This window comes from Pan troglodytes, chromosome 10 (assembly GCF_028858775.2).
Source record: "Pan troglodytes isolate AG18354 chromosome 10, NHGRI_mPanTro3-v2.0_pri, whole genome shotgun sequence".
NCBI classification, from domain to species: Eukaryota; Metazoa; Chordata; class Mammalia; order Primates; family Hominidae; genus Pan; species Pan troglodytes.
Window position 1 is genome coordinate 105502615 of NC_072408.2, and position 22431 is coordinate 105525045.

Sequence of the window (22431 nt, forward strand, 5' to 3'; positions counted from 1 at the left end):
CCATCCATTTGTCAGCTAAGGGTAGTGAGGAAATAATTGTTAGAAGACATAGGGCTTCATAGCACAGGGAATAGGGCTGTGATTAAAAAACAGTGATTAGGTAAATACCTATTTTATCAAAGTCTTAGGCATAGGTTTTTTTCTTGTAAATAGGAACTGGACTAGACTATTTCCTAAGTTGTTTTAAAGAATTTCCTTTAAGATTCCCTTTGTTTTCAGAAAATATTAATGAGTACTTTTCTTTATGTTTGTGTTCTGCCTTTTGATTTTGCAGAGAACATGATGAAATTAGTTAAAACTTGTATTTAGGATACTTTTAGTCTTTGCAAGATTATGACTCCATAGCTTATGTCTATATGTGTACTTTATTACTAATTTTATTAATCTTGGCTTTTGAGTTCCAGAGAGAATGCATATTAAATGAAATGTTTTATTTGATTGTTAAGAATTTGCCAAAATAGTCTCAAGAGCTGAAGCTGTGCTCTGACACTTCTTTTTGATGGCAGCGGCGGGCTGCCTGGAGTGGCTGCTGCCATCATGCTGGCTGCAGCAGGGAGGCGCAGCTGGGGCTGCATGCTCTGTGGAGCTGGCGGTAGCTGGGGACAAGCAGGAACCCCACCCCTTCTGAACTGGGGCAGGAGCTCCTGGTTCCTGCTGTAGCCGCCCAAGCCACAGCTGTGGACCTGGGAACCCGCTCCATGGAGCAGGCCAGAGCCCTGCCCTCCTGGGTGTAGCTGTAGCCGCCCAAACCACAGCTGCAGGCTCGGGCCTCCGGCTCCACAGAGCAGGCAGGACCCCTTCCCCCTGGTGCAGCTGTAGCTGCCCAAGCTGTGGCTGCAGACTCAGGCATCCCTGTACTCTTGGGGGACCTGGAAGGACCCCCTGCCCTTGTAGGCTTGGAAGTGCCTGCTCCCGCTGCCTGACTTCTCCCTACTGTTGGCACCCACTCTGATCTCAGAGCAAAGCTGGGGCTGAGCCTGGGTGCTGTTGCAGCCTGGCCAGATGTGCACATGCTTGGGGCAGTGCTGACATGCCAGCCCCCTGCCGCCTCGGCCCCCTCCGGACTTTGGGTGCTGATGAACATAGGAGGGAAGCCAAGGGGGTGCTGAGGGCAGTTTGATACTGGCCTGCAGGCTCCCCTTGGCACCTACAGCCTGGGTGCCATTCATGGCAGCAGGAGGCAGACAGGTTCCTGGGTGGAAGGGGGCGGGTCACCAATGAGGCCCCACCTTCAGGCCACAAAGGGCCTGAAGACTGGGGGCTGGGCTGCCGGTGTGGACTGAATGGACTGGAGTGGGAACTTGTAGTGCCTTTTCCAGGCTTGCCCATGTCTGCCCATGGACCAGTTGGCATGTACTTCCTCCCTTCTGAAGCCCATAAAAGCCTCGGGCTTAGCCAGTGCTGAGCAGACACTGGGACAACCAGCTGCAGAGAGGAGCAACCCACTCTAGCGCCCCCTCTTTGCTGAGAGCTGTGCAGATGACAGGAGGACCAGCTGCAGAGAGGAGCTACCCTCTCTGCTGATAGCTGAACACTTGTCAGGAGGACTTGCCTAGCAGAGAGGAGCTACCCTCTCCTGAGCTGTGGAAAGGAGCTGCCCCCCGCAGGTTTATTGAGCTATTTTATCGCTCAATAAAGCTCCTGTTTGTCTTGCTCATCTTCCACCTGTCAGCATACCATATTCTTCCTGGTTGTAGGACAAGAACTTGGGATCCCACTGAATGGTGAGGCTAAAAGAGCTGTAACACAAACAGGGCTGAGACATGCCCCTTGCTTGCCACATTGCAAGTGAAGATAAGTAAAGAAAAGCTGCGGCCCTTCGGGGAGCCCAGACCTGGGAGCTCCCCAAGCTAGGGCTGTGACTCCCTCTTTGGGGCCCCGCGGTTCCTGGCATCTCCGAGCTTCTGGGCACCACCGTGTTCCCCGGTGCCAGCGTGTAAGCTGCTTGTGGTGTGCCTGGTCCAGCCACAGCCTCACAGAGAGCCAGCGCCCATGCTGGCACCTGGAGCTGCCTGCCCCGCTGCAGCAGTCAGCACGTCTGTGCGCAGTGGCTGGACCCCACGCTCACTCACACACGCCTCGCTGTTCCACGCCTGACTCGCCCTTGGCAGGCTTGGGACCCAGGCTGATAGTGTGAGCTGAATGCAGCCTGTCAGGCCAAGTGGGTGAAACAACACCAGTGGGCCCAAGCAAAACTTGGGCAAAGGCGCCACCGGCCACAGAAGTTTCTGGCCAGAAAATCAACACCCCAACGATCCTGTAACATTTTCATTGATATTTACAAACATGTAACAGTGAATAGTTCTCTAGTTATGTGAAGGCATACACATTCTGACAGAAATTCTGATTTTGGGAGTAGCTTTGCCAAGGTTCCTTTCTGTTTTGCAAAATGACAATGATTAAACTCACTTAAAGATTTTTATTGAATGATGACCTATAGTTAAGCAGTTTATTATAAAAAATATTTTATTGTTACTTGTGCAGGTGTTCAAAGCTGAAACAGGAGAGAAACTTTTAGAAATCAAGGCTCATGAGGATGAAGTGCTTTGTTGTGCATTCTCTACAGATGACAGATTTATAGCAACCTGCTCAGTGGATAAAAAAGTGAAGGTAGGAAAATCTTTTCCTCTTGAGTTGTAATCACAACAGAATTCATTTTATTTTTCCATGATCATGAGACCAGAGTAAGTAGAGTTAAAGGACTCTCACCTGTTGATCTACTAACCTGATTCATTGTAAATTAACACTATCTGAAAATTCTTTACTTTTTTTTAAAGAGACAGGATTTTGCTCTGTGACCCAGGCTGGGAGGGCAGTGGCATGATCATAGCTCACTGTAAACTCCAATTCCTGGGCTCAAGTGATCCTCCTGCCACAGCCTTCCAAAGTGTTAGGATTATAGGTATGAGCCACTGTGCCTGGCCTGAAAATTCTTTATTTTTAAACACCAGCAAAAATGCCTAGGTTGATCACCTCAGGATTAAACAGGCAGTGGGGAAAAGCAATGACAAATTAGTGAGTTTGTCTGCCATTAATAGACAAGTCCATGGGTTAAATACCAGTTGAAATCTTTGAGTGCATTGTGATTAGGAGTGTTGCTGCACAAACTTGGGGATTCCTGTTGTAAGATACAATTTTAAAATGCAACCCCAATTTTTTTAATTTGCTTATGAACTGGCTTATATATTCAGTGGAAAACCAGATGGATGAACAAACTAATAATTACGTTACTGGTCTAAAAACATAAATAGAGAAAAGTAAACAGAGTAATTTTTACGTATTTATTTTGAGGCAGAGTCTTGCTCTGACACCCAGACTGGAGTGCAGTGGTGCAATCTCGGCTCACTGCAATCTCTGCCTCCAGGATTCAGTTGATTCTTATGCCTCAGCCTCTTGAGTAGCTGAGATCACAGGTGTGCACCACCATGCCCAGCTAATTTTTGTAGTTTTGGTAGAGACAGAGTTTTGCCATGTTGGTCAGGCTGGTATTCTGGCCTCAAGTGATCCGCCCGCCTTTGACTCCCAAAGTGCTGAGATTATAGGCATGAGCCACTGTGCCCCGCCGGAGAGTAATTTTTATCTTTGTTAAGTATTCTCTTGTTCCTAAATTTGGCTTCTAGCAGGAGCATTTATACTAATATAGAATTCAAGAGAAACTGAAGGCTTGTGGGGGTTATCACTGATACATGGAAGACAGACCTTACTTTAACCCTTTTTCAAAGGGGTTAAATCTGGAGTACTGGATGTAGCTAGGTGGAGTGGGCAAGAAATTTGCCTTGGGTGTTTTCCTGAAGTTTTCACCTACTGGAAGAGGGCTATGGAATGTCCAGACTAAATTTGAGACCTTGGAAAAATCTACCTCTTGATAGATTGGACTCGTGGCTTAACCAACAGTTAATTCACTCTGTAGTGTCTACTCTGACTCTGAGTCAGACTTGGAGGTGGCCACTGAGGGCAGTTCTAAAGTCAGAGCTACATGGAGGAAAAGGAAATAATAATGAGTTTCTGTTTTCTAAGCCAGAGGTAGAAATACCTATTAAGGAACTTTAAAATAAGATAAACTCTCTGGACCTCTGGGGATTCTAATCAGTGCTTTGATAACATACAAAGGAAATGCCAAAGGACATTAGTACCTCTAAAAAGTCAAAATCCCAGTGAAGGTTCATTAGGTAATTTATTTATTTTGTTTGTTGTTATATGGCATAGACTGCTTAGTTGTCTTACATAGTAACTAGAATGATGATTAATTTTTTTGTTTGTTTTTTTTTTTTTGAGACGGAGTCTCGCTCTTTCGCCCAGGTTGAACTGCAGTGGCGCTATCTCGGCTCACTGCAAGCTCCGACTCCCGGGTTCATGCCATTCTCCTGCCTCAGCCTCCCGAGTAGCTGGGACTACAGGCGGCCACCGCCGCGCCTGGCTAATTTTTTGTATTTTTAGTAGAGACGGGGTTTCACCATGTTAGCCAGGATGGTGTCGATCTCCTGACCTCGTGATCTGCCCACCTCGGCCTCCCAAAGTGCTGGGATTACAGGCGTGAGCCACCGCGCCCGGCCTGATGATTACTTTTTACTGAAAACTGAACACTATAAGAGGCTTTATACTACACACTTTGTTATATTACATTATCAGTTTCCTGCTACAGCTTGCAGGGTTAAGTGTTGATCCCGTTTACAGAAGAGGACGCAGATTCGGAGATGAAGTCTCTTGCTCAAGCTTACATTAAACTGGGAACAGTAACAGGGTTGAAAGCTGGGTTTCTCTCAGACTATAAAACCTTTATTTTTTTTAACTAAGCAATCTGCCTTTACTTATTTATATGGTACCTTGAAGTCCATAGAACACTTGTCATGTTCATTATCTCATTTGATATCTTAAATTGTGTAGGAGAGGTATAGATATCCCCATTTTACAGAAGAGGGAACTGAGATGCAGGAAGTTAGGGATTTGTGACACACAAGTCCTAAGTGGTAGAGCCAGCTCTTGGGCTCAACCCTTCTGACCAGAAGTCTATTATGCTAACCTCTTTAAAGCACTTCTCTGCCTGCTTTCATTCATATAAACATGTGAAATCTTGCCCTTAAGAAATGTCATGTGTTCATGACACTCCAGTTATGCTATAGGTACATATATGTATATTTGCAAATAATTTTTTTTAAACATTGAGGCAAAATATTGCCATATTTTAGAAAGGGGAGAGGTTTCATTAGCATCTTGTCCAACTAGGAAAATCTGCTATGACAGGATAAGATAGCATTTGCAAAGCAATGGACATTGCTTTGCCCCTCTGTTCTCCCTTTGAAAATAATGGATATTTGTAAATTTTTTCTCTTTTCTCTTTAGATTTGGAATTCTATGACTGGGGAACTAGTACACACCTATGATGAGCACTCAGAGCAAGTCAATTGCTGCCATTTCACCAACAGTAGTCATCATCTTCTCTTAGCCACTGGGTCAAGTGACTGCTTCCTCAAAGTAAGTGTGGATATTGAGAATTAGGTAGATAAATTTGATTGGTACATCAGAGTATCTCCTTTGATTTTCTTATGTATCCTACTATTAGGACTTTCTGGACACAATGATAGAAACTACAATAATATATTAGCTGAAGCAAAAAAAAAATAGCTTAAAAATATTTTATTGGCTCATGTAACTGAAAAGTCTAGAGGGAGCATGGCTTCAGGCATAGCTGACTCCAAATGCTTAAACTGTGTTCTCAGGCTCTACCTCCCTTTCCATCTCCAGAGTCTTGACTTCCTCTGTGTTGGTTCAGGCATGCTCTTTCTGTGGCAGAAAATGTGGCTACCTTACAGCTCACAATCACAGAGTAAGAGAAATGTGCTCTTTCCTAAAACCCATAGATCTAATTTTAGAGAAGCCTTTATTTGACTCATTTTGGCTTACATGCTCATAGCTAGGGTAACCCCAGTGGACAGTAGGATGGAATCCTTGGATTGTCCAAGGGTCACAAGTTTAGTTATATGGAAGTGGGACAAATGAGTGAGGTCAACTCTACTTGAATCATAAGTAGAGCTTAATTCAAAAGAGAGTTCTGTTATCACAGAGAGGAGGGAGAAAAGGTGCTGGTAGGAAAGATAACCAAAAACAGAAATTCATTCCACATATGCTTTGTAATGTTTGATTGTATCTTTTTTTCCTCTTAAGTGGATAAAGATAGCTAGATTACCTTTTCTGGAATCCCAGAAAGATCTGCTAACTTTTTTTGAATTGTTTTTTGGTTTGATTTCAAACCTTTCTTCCTTGATACCATACCATCTTTGCAATTGAACATGATATTTTTGAGAGGGGTAGTAAAAGACATTTCAGTTTGGAAAAACTTCATAGACTCTATGTTTTGACATTTAAATAAATTATTAGAAAAATTATCTTTAGAAAGTACTGAAACAGTTATTGAAAATTGCCGTCTCCATCCCCCTGTTCAGGAAGCTAAATTTTTATTTATTTATTTATTTTTTCAGAAGAAAAAATTATACAGAAGCTCAGTGTGTATAAGAGTTAAAGCTTGCTGCTCTGGCTGAATGGGACCTACATTTCTTCTTGACTCTCTCTTCCTCCCCCTTTCCCTCTCCTCTCTCTCTCTCCCTCTATCCCTTTCCCTTCCTGTCACCCTCCCTTCCTCTTGACCTTCCTTTCTCTCCTCCTCCCTCTCTTCTTCTGTCTCCTCCTCCTCCCTCCTCCTCCCCCCACCCCCCCCTCATTCTCTCTCATTCCCTTTCATCTCTAACCTCTCCACGCCACATAGTGCTCTTTAGGCATATTTATGTTTATAGAATCCCAAGGACCCTGCAGAACACAATTTGAAAACACTGGATTGGACCAAAATTACAGAGTAATGTAGTAACATAAAATTATATCACAGTTATGGTTCACTTTTACTCAAAAAAACTTGGCCCTATTTGAATAAATGTACCACTAAAAAAAAAAAAGACTGTTATACTATTTACGACTAATTTTTGATGTTGCTTTTGGCATTTTGTAGGTTGAGGAAATCTATATTTCATCCTTTTAAATACAGGAAAAAACCTCTGCCATGTGGGAGGGGGTTATTGGTTAGTAAGCCATTTTAATTAAGGACAAGGTTTACTTTAAGATGTGCTATACTACCTATATTACCATAAGGACTATTAGGATGCATTTCTTGTGATTCTTGAGCAGAGAGAAGCCAGTGAAAATATGTAATTGTGAAGCTGCCTTCATGTAACTTGCTTTATCTGAAGAATTGAGTTTATCTAGGACTGGGATAAAGGAGTCAAAGATAGAAGTGGACATGAGGAACAGGATATATCTCACTTACTAATCATTTCCAAATAATTTTTGCCAAAACTAACATTTGGCAATAATTGATTTCTTCTTCTGGGTTTAATCTTATTAGCATAAATCACCAGAGATGACTATAATCCCTTTTATTTGCATTTTTTATACTTTCCAAACCTACCCAAAGAGAGGAGACATAATATAAACCCCTGTGGTATCCATCATTTGGTTTCAACAATTATCAGTATTTTGTCAATCTTATTTTATAAATACCCCTCCCCCCCTTTTTTTTTTTTTTTGAGATGGCATCTTGCTCTGTCGCCAGGCTGGAGTGCAGTGGCACAATCTTGGCTCACTGCAACCTCTGCCTCCCGGGTTCAAGCGATTTCCCTGCCTCAGCCTCCTGAGTAGCTGGGACTACAGGTGCCGTGCCACCATGCCTGGCTAATTTTTTGTATTTTAGTAGAGATGGGGTTTCATCATGTTGGCCAGGATGGTCTCAATCTCCTGATCTTGTGATCGCCTGCCTCAGCCTCCCAAAGTGCTAGGATTACAGGCGTGAGCCACCACGCCCAGCTTATAAACTCCTCCACTTTTTTGAATAGAGTCTTCCTCTATCACCCAGGCTGGAGTGCAGTGGAGCGATCTTGGCTCATTGCAACCTCTGCCTCCTGGGTTCAAGCGATTCTTATGCCTCAGCCTCCCAAGTAGCTGGGATTACAGGCATCGGCCACCACTCCCAGCTAATTTTTTGTGTTTTTAGTAGAGATGGGGTTTTGCTATGGTGGTCAGGCTGGTCTTGAACTCCTGACCTCAGGTGATACGCCCACCTCAGCCTCCCAAAGTGCTGGGATTACAGGGGTGAGCCGCCATGTCCAGCCTGAATAGAGGATTTTACAGCAAGTCCTAAATATGTCATTTCACCCAAAATATTTAAGCATGCATCTCAGAGATCTTAAATATAAATATTATGTTTATTATCATACCATACTATTATCACACCTAACATAATAAAATATAGTTTTGTAATATACTTGGTCCATGTTCACTTATTCCATATTCTCAAAACATGCATTTCTGTCATGTTTGTTGGAATCAGAATCCAAACAAACTTTATGTAGCATTTGTTCTGCCTCTTAAGTCTCTTTTATTCTATTAAAGTTCCCTTTTTCCTCTGACTGCTTTCTTATACCATTGATTTATTAGAGCAATTTAGTCATTTGTCCCATGGAATGTGCCATATTTTGGATTTGGTTAATTGCTTCGTAGAGGTGGTACTTGACTTGCTCCACCATTTTTAGGGTTGGATAACCTAACATTTAAAAAATATGGGGGTAATTTATATTATATATTACTTATTGTGGCTTTTTGTAACTGAGTAAAATAATAATGATTCTAAACCACTCCGTTGAAATAAGTAGTAATTGTTTAGTTAGTTATTTAGTACTCAGCCTAAAAACCTCGGTGAGCCTTTGAGTCCCTTAGTCGATTTACATGCTGATCTAAAGGCTGCCCCATTGCTTGTTAATCGCAAGTTCATTTTTGTGTTTGATACGTTTGTGTTACTGTGAATTAAACATCATTCTGTAATCAAAAAGCTTAAATGAGAGAAAAGGAAGAACTTCACATGATTTCTGATGTTTCCCCACTCAATAGTAGTTGTTTATTTATCTTTTTTTCTTTCACAAATAGCTTTGGGATTTGAATCAAAAAGAATGTCGAAATACCATGTTTGGTCATACAAATTCAGTCAATCACTGCAGATTTTCACCAGATGATAAGCTTTTGGCTAGTTGTTCAGCTGATGGAACCTTAAAGGTATGCTTTTGTACACTATTAAAATAGGTTGTATTTTATGGAAAGTCTTATGATTTGATTATAGAAATAGGTTTCTGTTTTTTCACATTTCTACAGAAAGAGCCTGCTTCTTTCAATTTCCAGGAGCATATTTAATGTAACTGTAATTGCTTATCGTAATGATTGTTTATGAATGGTGTACAACCTAATGCTTAAAGTTCTATAATGTAGGCTGGGCGCGGTGGCTCACGCCTGTAATCCCAGCACTTTGGGAGGCCCAGGTGGGTGGATCACAAGGTCAGGAGTTCAAGACCAGTCTGGCCAAGATGGTGAAACCCCGTCTCTACTAAAAATACAAAAATTAGCTGGGTGTGGTGGTGAGTGCCTGTAATCCCAGCTACTTGGGAGGCTGAGGCAGAGAATTGCTTGAACCCGGGAGGTGGAGGTTGCAGTGAGCTGAGATCACGCCACTCCACTCCAGCCTGGGTGACAGAGTGAGACTCCGTCTCAAAAAAAAAAAAAAAGTTCTGTAATGTAGAATTTTTATTCTTTTAATTTGAATTCTTAAATTTTAAGTGTACATTTTGTTTCAAGCATATGTTCATAAAATATTTTGAGATCTGTTTTAGTTTATTTTGTGCTTCTATAATTTATGTTGTGCTTCTATAAATTGTGAGTAATTTATAAAGAATGGAGATTTATTTCTTACAGTTCTGGGGGAGAGGGTACCAGCAGAGAAGGGAGAGAGTGAGGAGGCGGCTGAACTTATCCATTTATCAGGAACCTAGATAATAGCATTAATCCATTCATGAGGGTAGCGCCCTCATGACCTAATCACTTTTGAAGGTCCCATCTCTCAATACTTGCATCAGGGATTAAGTATTTAATACATGAACTTTGGGGGACACGTTTAAACCACAGCAAGATCTATGGGTCAGGTTTGTAAAGGATCTGGCTTTTGTTTTTGTTTTTGTTTTTGAGACAGTCTCACTCTGTCACCCAGGCTGGAGTACAATGGCGTGATCTTGGCTCACTGCAGCCTCTGCTTCCTGGGTTCAAGCGATTCTCGTGCCCCAGTCTCCCAAGTAGATAGGAGTACAGGCGCCTGCCACCAAGCCTGGCTAATTTTTGTATTTTTAGTAGAGACGGAGTTTCACCACGTTGGCCAGTCTGGGGACCTGTTTTTACTTAAAATTTATTCATTCTGCCTTTTATATTATTGCTTTCTTGTTTTTGAGAAGCCACAAGGTAGGAAAAATGCAAGAGTTAGGGAAAAAAGCTTATTCAGCCTTCTGAAATTTATAGGCCTAAAAAAATGAAATAATTCTTCCTCAAATCCCCACCTTCTCCAATAAGATTCCCAATTCCACTTTATTATTCCTGTCTCTATTGTCTCTCCTGTTTATTGACTGTCCTTTCTTTCTTTGGTCTTAAGATCAACCCATCTTTGACATTGTTGTCTCTTGGTCTACATTTTTCCCTCTTGTTCTGTAGTAGTTGCTCTAGTTCAGGCTGTTGTCTGCTCATGCCTGATAGCAACCATCTAAGATGCATTCTGCATCTCTTCTTATCTAAGTTCAGAGATACTAGAATAACCTTCTACCACTGTTTTCTTTCTTTTTTCTTTTTTTTTTTGGAGACAGAGTCTCACTCTTTCACTCAGGCTGGAGTGCAGTGGTACCATCATGGCTCACTGCAGCCTTCACTTCTGGTCTCAAGCAGTCCTCGTACTTCAGCCTCTCAAGTAACTGGAATCACAGGCATGTGCCATCACACCTGGCGAAATTTTTTTTTTTTTTTTTTTAGAGATAGGATCTTACTATGTTGCCCATGCTTGTCTCCAGCTCCTGGGCTCAAGCAATCCCAGTGCTGGGATTATAGGCGTGAGCCACCAAGCCTAGCCTACCACTCTTTTCTTTTTTCTTTTCTTTTCTTTACTCTTTTCTTTTCTTTCTTTCTTTCTTTTTTTTGAAACAGGGTCTTATTCTGTTGTCTAGGCTGGAGTGCAGTGGCCTGATCCTGGCCCACCACAGTCTATCTCCTGGGCTTAGATGATCCTCCCACCTCAGCCTCTTGAGTAGCTGGGACTGCACGTGCCTGCTACCATGCCCAGCTAATTTTTTGTACTTTTATTAGAGATGGGGTTTTGCCTATGTTTCCCAGGCTGGTCTCAAACTCCTGGGCTCGAGTAGTCTGCCTGCCTTGGCCTCCTGAAGTGCCGAGATTATAGGAGTGAGCCACTGCATCCGGCCCTACCGCTATTTTCAACATAAATTATGCCATAGTATAAACTGTAGGAAACGCAGACTCACTGGGATGACTTCTAAGGTTCTTCACCTTCCGTCATTCTGCCACATCCTTTCCTGTCAAGTTTGTTTCTTCTAACCCCTATACCTTAATTGTCTGTTCTGGGCAAGGTGTTTTATTTCAGCTACTGTCCCTGTATGTGTTTCTTGGGATGTTTCCTATGTGTGCCCCTGTAGCTTTTCTTAGGATGTTTTTTGCCTTCGATTTCACTTGCCGTATTTTTTAATGCCCGTCAAAACTTTAGGCAAAGCCTTTTGTGTGAGGATGAGAGAGAGAGAGAGAGAGAGAGAGAGAGAGAGAGAGTGTGTGTGTGTGTGTGTGTGTGTGAGAGAGAGACAGGGTCTTACTTTGTCACCCAGGCCGGAGTGCAGTGGTCTGGGCTAACTAAAGTGATCCTCCTGCCCCAACCTCCTGAGTAGCTGGGACTTCAGGCATGTGTGACAATGCCTAGCTAATTTTGTTTAATTTTTGTAGAGATGGGGCCTCCCTGTGTTACCCAGGCTGGTCTTGAACTCCTAAGCTCAAGCGATCCTCCCACTTTGGTCTCCCAAAGTACTGGGATCACAGACATGAGCCACCACACCTGGACTGCAAAGCATTCTTCAGAAAGTGTTCTCTTACAGCATCCATCTGTTTGGTTCTGAGTACATATATCTATCTATATCTATAGGTAGAAACTGCTTGGTTTGTCTTCTGATTTCCACTTATAAATGTGTTGTACTGTTCAGTCATTTTAATGTGTCTTCTGTTTCTTTGATTAGGTTGAATATAGGTTTATGATCTGCAGGGAACTTGACATCTTTTTGTTGTATTATACCTTTCTTTGTAACTCATAGTACAGAATTGTACTCATGTATTTAGTAAATTTTCTTGACTACACCTTTTCTAGGAAAATACTTAAACACTCCTGGGCACTATTTTGTTTGTTAGAATCTCTAGGGAAGGAGATTCAGCAATGCTACTAACTCCTGAGAAAGGTAAACTGTTTTGATTCAGATACTCTGGTTGAATCTTTGATCTTGCTTTGCTGACGGAAGATAACTGTTTTTGTATAAATTACTCCAGAGTATCTAGGAACTCTTTCTGGGTAGAATTCTACTTTGTAGAGTTTAGCTAGCTGTTAGTGGGTGCTGGGAGCATTCTTAGGTAGAATATTCAGGTAAGTGGATTTTGGCCTCTATGCTATATCTATCTGCTTCTTCCTTTAGGATGATCCATGTCATGGGAGGTTTTTCAGAATACCTGTGGATGGATTTAGGCAGCCCTCCTTTCATTTTGTCAGCCTATTATTTCCTGGTTTTTACTCAGTGAAAGACTTCAGAAGAAGGCATTTTATATTTTAAGTTTTCCTTTCATCTTATCTCCTTTGCTAATTCCAAGTTCTGGGAAGACTGCATTATCCTTAGCATGTTTGCCATTATTATTAGGTTGCCAAATGTTCAGAAAGCTGTAAAACTAGGCCATTTATGTGTTCTACAAATATAAGTTGTACAGCTCAGCTGGGCCTTATTTGCTGCTGAATTATGGTCTGTTCATCCCTAATTTATTTGCTTTTCCACTAGTGCCTATTCTAATCCTTTTCTGCTGTTCTTAAGCCCCTAACCCTTTTATTTTATGGCAATAATGTTACCTCATACCCATTCAAAGGATTAAAACCATCCACCAAGAGTCCCCTATCATAAGCCCCCTCAGAAATTGCTGTAAAAAGCCTCTGCTCCATTTTTTCTCACAACAGTGTCCAAAAAATCCTGTACTTGGGCCAGACATGGTGGCTCACGCCTGTAATCCCAGCACTTTGGGAGGCCGAGGTGGGCGGATCATGAGGTCAGGAGTTCGAGACCAGCCTGGCCAACATGGTGAAACCCCATCTCTACTAAAAATACAAAAATTAGCTGGGCGTGGTGGCGCATGCCTGTAATCCCAACTACTCAGGAGGCTGAGGCAGGAGAATTGCTTGAACCCGGGAGGCGGAAGTTGCAGTGAGCTGAGATTGCGCCACTGCACTCAAGCCTGGGGGAAGAGCGAGACTCCGTCTTGAAAAAAAAAGAAAAAATCCTGTACTTGTACCTACTGTTCCTCCCTTTCCTTCTTTTCCTGGCACCTTGTTTCATTAGTTGTTTCCTCTCTATGTTGCTTCTTCAGATTTTTCTTCTTTTTTGAATTATTTTCCACAGCTTACAAATGTTCTTGGGCCTTCCTGAGCCTTATAAAGCCAAAAAGTGAAAAACCTTTGATTCTTCCTTGATTGTATTGTTCTTTAAAATTGTCATTCTGTTTTTCTCTTTCCCTTCATGACTGGGCTTCTTAAGTCATCTATACTTGCCTCTGTTTCCTGACTACCTACTCCCTGCTTAACCATTTTTTAGCCTGGTTTCATCTTCCCTGTATTCCCTTGAAGAATGTAAAAATCCAGTTTTATTTTCAGTTTCAATTTTTTTTGTAGTCTAAGGCCCTCTGGATTAGTGTGAAATCTGATATTTTTCTTTATCTGATTCTCATTATTTTTGTTGTATTACTATTGGTCAAACCCCCAATGACCACCTAGTTTTTTTGTTTTTTTGTGTTTTTTTTGAAACTCTCCTCATTTTACATCAATGTTTTATTCTTTCTCCTCTTAGCTCTCTGATCCCTTCATTAACTATTTTCCCTGACCATTAAAATGTAGCTGTTCCTGCAGCATCTAACCTTGGCTACCACCTCTATCACCGCTCTTCCATCCCAGTTCATTCAGTCTCATGGCTTCAACTCATCTTTTTTCAGGTATGTCATCTGCAACCTTCATTTTATGAGCTGTGTTCTTCATTCCTAACTTCCTGCTAGTTGTTGTCACTTAAGTAACATACCATGCCTCAAAGTTATTGCACTCCAAACTGAGTTAATTATTCTCTTCTCAAACATGACCTACTTTTTATGTTTCATTTTTTTTTTTTTTAGACAGAGTCTCGCTCTGTTGCTGAGGCTGGAGTGCAGTGGCGCGATCTCGGCTCACTGCAAGCTCCGCCTCCTGGGTTCATGCCCTTCTCCTGCCTCAGCCTCCCTAGTAGCTGGGAGTACAGGCGCCCGCTGCCATGCCCGGCTAATTTTTTGTATTTTTGAGTAGAGACGGGGTTTCACCACATTAGCCAGAATGGTCTCGATCTCCTGACCTCGTGATCCACCCGCCTCGGCCTCCCAAAGTGCTGGGATTACAGGCGTGAGCCACTGCGCCCAGCCTATGTTTCATGATTTAAAAAAAAAAATTTCAACTTTTATTTAGATTCAGGGGTACATGTGCAGGATTGTTATGTGAGTATATTGCATGATGCTGATGCCGAGGTTTGGGTACAACTGGTCCTGTCATCCAGATAGCATAGTACCCGATAGGTGCCTCATTCCCCACTCCCCAACTCTAGTAGTCCCCGGCATTTATTGTTCTTATCTTTATGTCTTTGTGTACCCAATGTTTAGCTCTGGCTTATAAGTGAGAACTTGTGGTATTTGGTTTTCTGTTCCTGCATTAATTTGCTTAGGATAATGGCCTCCAGCTGCATTCATGTTGCTGGAAAGGACATGATTTTATTCTTTTTTATGGCTGTGTTGTATCCCATGGTGTATATGTACCATATTTCCTTTAACCTTCCGTTGATGGGCACCTAGGTTGGTTTGTGTCTTTGCTGTTACGAATAGTGCTGCAGTGAATATACAAGTGCATGTGTCTTTTTGGTAGAATGATTTATTTTCCTTTGGGTGTATACCCAGTAATGGGATTGCTGGGTTGAATGGTAGTTCTATTTTAAGTTATTTGAGAAATCTCCAAACTGCTTTACAAAGTCACCGAACAAATTTACATTCCCACCAGCAGTGTATAAGCGTTCCCTTTTCTCTGCAGCCTCCCTGGCATCTTTTATTTTTTGACTAAAAAAAAAAACACATATATAAAAATTATATAGCAGTGTTTTGTAGTTCTCCTTGTAGAGATCTTTGACTTCTTTGGTTAGATGTATTCCTGGGTATTTTATTTTTTTGTGTGTGGCTACTGTAAATGGGATTGTGTTCTTGATTTGGCTCTCAGCTTTAATGTTATTGATGTACAGAAATGCTGCTGATTTTTTTTTTTCTTAAATAGAAAAAAGGTCTTACTACGTTGGCCAGGCTGGTCTCAAACTCCTGGCCTCAAGTGATCCTTTGGCCTCAGCCTCCCAAAGTACTGGGCTTACAAGCATGAACCACTGTGCCTGGCTAACTGATTTTTGTACATTGATTTTGATTAGAACAGTGTTCAGGGTTTACATCATTGTAACTAATCACAATTGAGCCGTATCGTATGAATGTTTTTCCTCTCTCATTAGCTTTCTGTTTTCCCTGGGGTTGATAAGTTTGTTTTTTCATTTGTTTAGTTTTTAAATGTGCTTATCTTCAAACTCTCTCTTGTTAATTTGCTCCTTAAATGATTCAAACTTACCAGGCATTTTATAAGTCTTTTCTTGGAAACAACATTTTTGGAAGGTTCTATCTTGCTCCATTCTGGTCTGTAATGGTAATACTATTACCAGAGTCCAGCTGCCATCCTGAGGTCTTCCTTACCATCATCCTAGGGATTCCTTTTGCTTTTCTTTTAAATTGGAACCCTTGTTTTTCAGTTTTTTTTTTTTTTTCGTCTTCTTTCTTGGCTTACTTTCTCAGCTTGGTGGAGAATCTCCTCTAGCTTCCTAAGAAAGAATCTATGGGAAGTAAAATTTTAAGGTGTCTTTATTATAATGTCTAAAGATGTCTCTGTTTTTCACTTGCTGATTTGCTTGAGTTCCTTATGAATTCTGGATATTAGACCTTTGTTGGATGCATAGTTTAACAAGGCCAACAAAAGCAATGCGGGAGAGGACTCTCTATTCAATAAATGGTGCTGGGATAACTGGCTAGCCATATGCAGAAGAATGAAACTAGACCTTTACCTTTTACCACATGTAAAAATTAAAGATGGATTAAAAATTTAAATATATGACCTCAAGCTATTAAAATCCTAGAAGAAAACCTAGGAAATACCCTTCTTGACATCAGTCTCGGCAAATAATTTTTGGCCAAGTCCTCAAAAGCAATTGCTACAAAAACAAACTTTGACAAGTGGAACCTAATTAAATGAAAGCTTCTGCACAGCAAAAGAAACTATCAACAGAGTAAACTGCCTACAGAATGGTGGCTTCTTTCAATTTGGAAACTTATCCTTTAGTTCTGGCATTTCCTTGAATTATTTGATTTCTTCCTATTTTCTCTTTCTGGAATGCTTGTGTTTCTGGATTAAAATTTTTTTTCCTCTCTTTCCTTTTTGTCCATTTGCCCTACTTTTTGAAAGATTTCTTTAGCTTTACTTTTCTGTCCTATTGAGTTTTAAATTTCTGCTACCATATTTTTAAGTATTCATTCTTGTGTGATTAGTTCCTGTTAAATATTATTCTGTTCTTGTTTCATGGATGCAGTATCTTTTATCTTTTTATGGGCATTAGTAATAGGGTTTTTTTTGAAGTTTTCATATTCCAGTGTAATAGATATTTTTCTATTTGTTGGTTTTGGTTTCTGTTTGGATTGTAGACATAGATATATCTTAGCTATCTGATCCTTTGCTATCTGCTCATATTTAAGAATACATCACCAACAAGTTGAATGGGAATTGTGAACTTTTAAATTGTGGTTTTCCTATGGGTTATCTGTTTTTATCATGAACAATTTTTTTTTTTTTTTTTTTTTTTTAGACAGTCTTGGTGTGTTGCCCAGGCTGGAGTGCTGTGGCACCATCTCGGCTCACTGCAAGATGGTGAACTTTTGATGTCAAAGTCTTTATATCTTTTGTCTTGAACTGGTTGGGTGTCCAGAGTAAAAATTTTCTTTTCTCTTTTTTCTTTTTCTTGCATTTTTTTTTTTCCCTCCTGAGATGGAGTCTTGCTCTGTTGCCCAGGCTGGAGTGCAGTGGCGTGATCTCAGCTCACCACAACCTCTGCCTTTTGGGTTCAAGCAGTTCTCCTGCCTCAGCCTCCCAAGTAGCTGGGATTACAGGCACGCACCACCACACCTGGCTCATTTTTGTGTTTTTAGTAGAGACGGGGTTTCACCATGTTGGCCAGGCTGGTCTTGAACTTCTGACCTTGTGATCCACCCTTCTTGGCCTCCCAAAGTTCTGGGATTACAGGTGTGAGCCACTGCGCCCAATGCCCCCCCCCCCCCCGCCTTTTTTTTTTTTTGAGACAGGGTCTCACTCTGTCACACAGGCTGGAGTGCTGGAGTGCAGTGGTGTGACTGCAGCTCACTGCAGCCTCAACCTCCTAGGCTCAAGTGATCCTCCCACCTTAGCCTCCTGAGGAGCTGGGACTACAGGTGTGCACCACCATGCCTGGCTAGAAGAAATTTTAATCTCCTATTTGTAGGATATGACTCTGGCCAGTTCTGAGATGATATCTGGGCAGAGATCTCAACATTTAGAAAAAAGACTTTCTCTTAATTTTCCTGTTTTCAGGTGACCCTTCTCTCAACTGTGTTGGGTATAGAATAGCCTTGTATTCTGCCAGAGTAGGGACACAGGCCCCCTGGGTTGCAGAGTGAAGGGAGGAGATTTCAATGGACTTTTAAAAATTCCTCTTGACTTAGCTTCACCTTTATCAGAAGGTACTGGGTGCCAGCACTTCCTGAGTCTTTTTGAAGGACTTAACTTCACCTTTATCAGAAGGTACTGGGTGCCAGTACTTCTTGAGTCTTTTTGGAGTTCTGTGGGGTGATTGGGCTGCTTGGATTTCTCCACTGCAGGCTCAGAATTTAATTTCTAGGAGTCTGCCTATTACTTGCCTTTCTGCTTTCTAGACTTGATGATTTTGTTGCTGCTGTCTCTTTCTCCATTTTCCTTCGCCTTGTGGATTATGCCGAGAGAAAAATTCCTATTACTATTTACCTGAGTTTTGGGAGAGTTTGGAAATGGTCTGTGTCTGTTCTCTGTTTTCTGAAACATAATACCTGAGATTGGGTAATTTATAAAGAAAAGGGGTTTACTTGGCTCATGATTCTGATGGCCGGAAATTCCAGGATTGGGAAGCTACACCTGATGAGGGCCTTTGGCTGCTTCCACTCATGGTGGAAAGGGGAAGGGAAGTGGGCGTGTGCAAAGAGATCATATGAAAAGAGAGGATTGAAGATAGCGAAACCCAGGAAGCCAGACTGTTTTCAACAACCCGCACTCTTGAGAACTAATCCATTCCCAGAGAACTCACCCCAGTGGGAAGGCATTAGAAGGCATTCATCTGTTTATGAGGGATCCACCCCCATGACCCAGACACCTCCTATCAAGCCCTACTTCCCAGCACTGCCACAGTGGGGATCCAATTTCAACACGAGTTTGGGTCAGGATAAATAAACCATCTCCAAACCATAGCAGAGCTGTATGTGTTCTCTCTGCATCTTTAACACCTGAACCCTATTTCTTTCAGCAACACTATTGTCTGTACTCGCCTGTGCTTGAAACTTGGGAGTGATCTTTTTGTTTGTTTGTTTGTTTTCAGAGACGGGGTTTCACCATGTTGCCCAGGCTGGTCTTGAACTCCTGGGCTCAAGTGGTCCGCTTGCCTAAGCTGCCCAAGGTGCTAGGATTACAGACATGAGCCACTGCACCCTGCCGGGAGTAATCAGTCTTTTCACTTAAAATGTATTTATTGAATACTTAGTGTGTGCCAGATACTGTACTAGGTATTTGGATTTTAAACCCTGAAAAAGAAAAAAGTATACTTCCTGGCTGTTCTGAACTGTTCAGAATAAAGTTGGGGAGAACATAAGTGAACAGATGAACCATGAAAATCATAAACGTATGAAGACAGTGCTCTGAGAGCAGATAAGGACTCTGTTGGGGAAGGGTTCACATACCTGATACTGCAACCAGATTGAACTTGTTCTTCTTTTTCATTGTCTTTGTTTTCTCATTTTGTACTTTAGCTTATGCTGATCCCTTGGAATAGGCTCTAGGCCCTGGAGTGTTCCCCTGTCTTTTTGATGTTGAAATTCTCTGTCTTAAGCTGGTATAAGATAGGCTAATCTCAGGGAGTAGAGTGAGGTGACTACCTCCTGTACAAAGTGTTCCCTCAAGCCCTCAGCTTGAATATAGCCTCCCCACTGTGCTATACCTTTTCCTTTCAAATGACACCTGACATATTTTGTGTTTAAGTTATTTATGTGCTTGTCTTACTTCCCTTACTGGCCTGTCAACTCATTGAGGGTAGTATCTGTATCTGATTCATTTATATAGTCTCAAAGTGACTAGCATAGTGTTTAATAAATGTGTTAAAGATGATAAACCCTTGCTGTGTCACTTCAAGTCAAACTAAGACTTCTTCAAACTCGGACACTTTTTAAAAAGTCATCATTTGACAGGGACAGGATTTTGATTTCCGTATTCATGTATGAGTATCAAAATGTGATTGTGGCTCACAGAGCACTCGCAGCAGGGGACAGACACTACTGCACTCTTGGTGAGAACTGCCCATGTTTGTGGTGGCTTTCCCACCGTGCTGTTAAGTCAGTATCATTGGTTGGTTCACACTGATATAATGACAGGTAGTAAGCAGAGGTCCTGCAAAATGATGTTAGATAACAGCATTTCAAGGTCAAATTCTCCTGTAAGTTTTTACCTTTTGAGAGGATGAAAACTGTAAAATTATGTCCTGCCCCAAATGGCTCTATAACTTTTTAAGCATTTTATAGGGTATCATGTTGATAAGCATGTGCTTTTCAGGCTCTGAGATGAACTGTTTTAAAATGTGAGTTCTATTTAAAAATTTGCCATTTAAAGCACACAGAGGCCTGGGGTGCACAGGGACCCTGGATACAGTGTAGCGACTTGCTCAGAATGAAATGCTGGTATTAGTTTATGTGGTCCCTCAATATGTGGGATTTCATCACTGCTTGGACAGAAGCCGAAGTCAGGTCCAGAAACAGATGCAATTTAGACATGTATAATCAAGTTGGATTGTGCTACTTTTATTTTTCTTTGTAAAATTCAGCCAATAGTTGCTTTTTCTTTTTGTTTTTAAAAATTTTTTTAAATTGAAAACAAAAACAAAACAAAACAGATGAGGTCTCACTGTGTTGCCCAGGCTGGTCTTGAACTCCTGGGCTCAAGTGATCCTCCCACCTTGGCTTCCCAAAGTGCTGGGATTACAGGTGTGAACCACTGTACCCAGCCTGATTTTCATATTAATAGGGAAACTGATTTCTCATATATTCTGGATAATGTAACTGAAGGTTCAGGCTTTTATGTTTATTTATTTATTTTTCTCTTTAGTATCAAGGAAGGCTGTTTTAGCACCTGCTGTCTCTTTTGCATTACCCAGATTACCCGCAGTTGTTGCAAGTAGAAAAGTTTTTGTTTTGGCCATGTTTCTTAGTATATATAATACTTCTTTTTACTCGAGAGATTTGAAAATGTACCTGGCCAGAAAAATTAGGTTTTACCTGGGAGTTGTGCTTTGGAAGCTGACTTAAAGCCTGAGCAGCAGCTTTCTCCCCCAACCCCCATCCTTCTCCGTGGCCAACCTTTGGTTTGGGCATGGGCAGTCATTATCACTCTGTGAGGCTGAGACACTGCTCATGGCCCAGAGGAGTGAAGGTGGATCTTCTTGAAGGCCTTTGTCTTTTGTGCTATTCAAGTGGTCCTACTAGTGAGCAAAGTTTATGGTATTTTGTATCTCATTCCTCAGGATCCAGTTAGTTTTGTAGCCCTATCTAGCCCTGCCAAGCACACAAAGAGTCTTGCTTGTCCCTGTTTTCAGAGACTTCCTTATGTCTCTGGATGCTCTACTAGGTCACGACCTAACTTGGACTGGGTCCTGTGTAGTCTTCCTGCTGTGCATGTGGTAGGTTCGTGAAACACACTTCATTCCTGGCACAGCAGAGGGCAGCAGTGGCAAGTCGTGAGTCTCTTCATCTTACCACCTTTCTTCCACTTGTGTCCTTACTGTCAGCATGTAATTTTTAGCTTCCACACCATGCAAGACTCTTAACTTTTTATTTAATTTTATGTTCTGCATTTTGGGCAGTGCTTCTAATTTTTTCTTTTTAAGAACATAATAATGAAACTGGAGATCTTAATTTAAAAGCCTTACAAAAAGTCATGCATAGGTAAAAATAATTCATCAAGTGAAGTGAATAAGTTTATGTGGCATTTAATTCAGGAAAAATTCTAGAGGTGTGATTATAGAGTAAAACAAACTTTTTCTTTTTTATTACTTTAATTCAAAGCTTTGGGATGCGACATCAGCAAATGAGAGGAAAAGCATTAATGTGAAACAGTTCTTCCTAAATTCGGAGGACCCTCAAGAGGATATGGAAGTGATAGTGAAGTGTTGTTCGTGGTCTGCTGATGGTGCAAGGATAATCGTGGCAGCAAAAAATAAAATCTTTGTAAGTACTTTAAAAAGCCAACTTCAGTCTGATTTAAAGAAAGTTAAAACTTCTGTTCATTTTTGCATTTTACAATGTTTATTCATAAAAATAAAGTCTAGCTGTGTGATTTTGGGCAGTCTTCCTAACCTGTCATGGTTCTTTGGAACTGTGCTCCGTGAGATAAGGATGGCCTTGTAAGGTGAGGTCTCCATGGTTACACCGTTTGGGAAATATGTTTTGTATTGCTTTCCCCTATTAGGCACACTGTATGAACTAACATATTCAGGGCCCCAGGAAGTCCTGTTATACAATTTATGCCATCGAATCCAGTGTTCCTCAAATGTATTTAAAACATAGAATGCTTTCTTCATCACTCGTTTTTTTTCTTCAATTTCGATTACATTGGTTTAGGTGATTTTTCAAAGTGTTTTCTTACACCTACAATTTTATGATTTGATGACTCTGACAGAAATGCTCATCAATGACTGAAAAAGATAGTGAAATTTTTATAAAGTAAATGAGGAAAATATGAAAAAAGTAAATAAGAAAATTCTTTGCTTTTCTTCCCCACATCTAATAGTAGCTGGTATTTGTGGTATTCAGAGTGCCCTCACATATAATTTCTTTTGATATAAGTATTCAAGAAGCAGCGGGTTACAGTAGCCCTAT

General features: G+C 41.3%; 1 protein-coding gene across 7 annotated transcripts in view; it reads left to right on the top strand.

Annotated features, from left to right (window-relative positions):
• The window catches only part of APAF1 (apoptotic peptidase activating factor 1), an 89515-nt gene that overhangs the window by 31916 nt on the left and 35168 nt on the right, over positions 1-22431 (top strand). For all 7 annotated transcript variants that reach the window (XR_010148413.1, XR_010148414.1, XM_003313880.6 and 4 more), the window contains exons 14-17: positions 2485-2610; positions 5341-5472; positions 8965-9090; positions 21619-21780. Coding sequence is in view for 5 of the 7 variants with exons in the window: in XM_003313880.6 (XP_003313928.4) it covers positions 2485-2610; positions 5341-5472; positions 8965-9090; positions 21619-21780 (546 nt within the window). In the remaining 2 variants the exon portion in view is untranslated. The remainder of the gene's footprint in view (positions 1-2484; positions 2611-5340; positions 5473-8964; positions 9091-21618; positions 21781-22431) is intronic.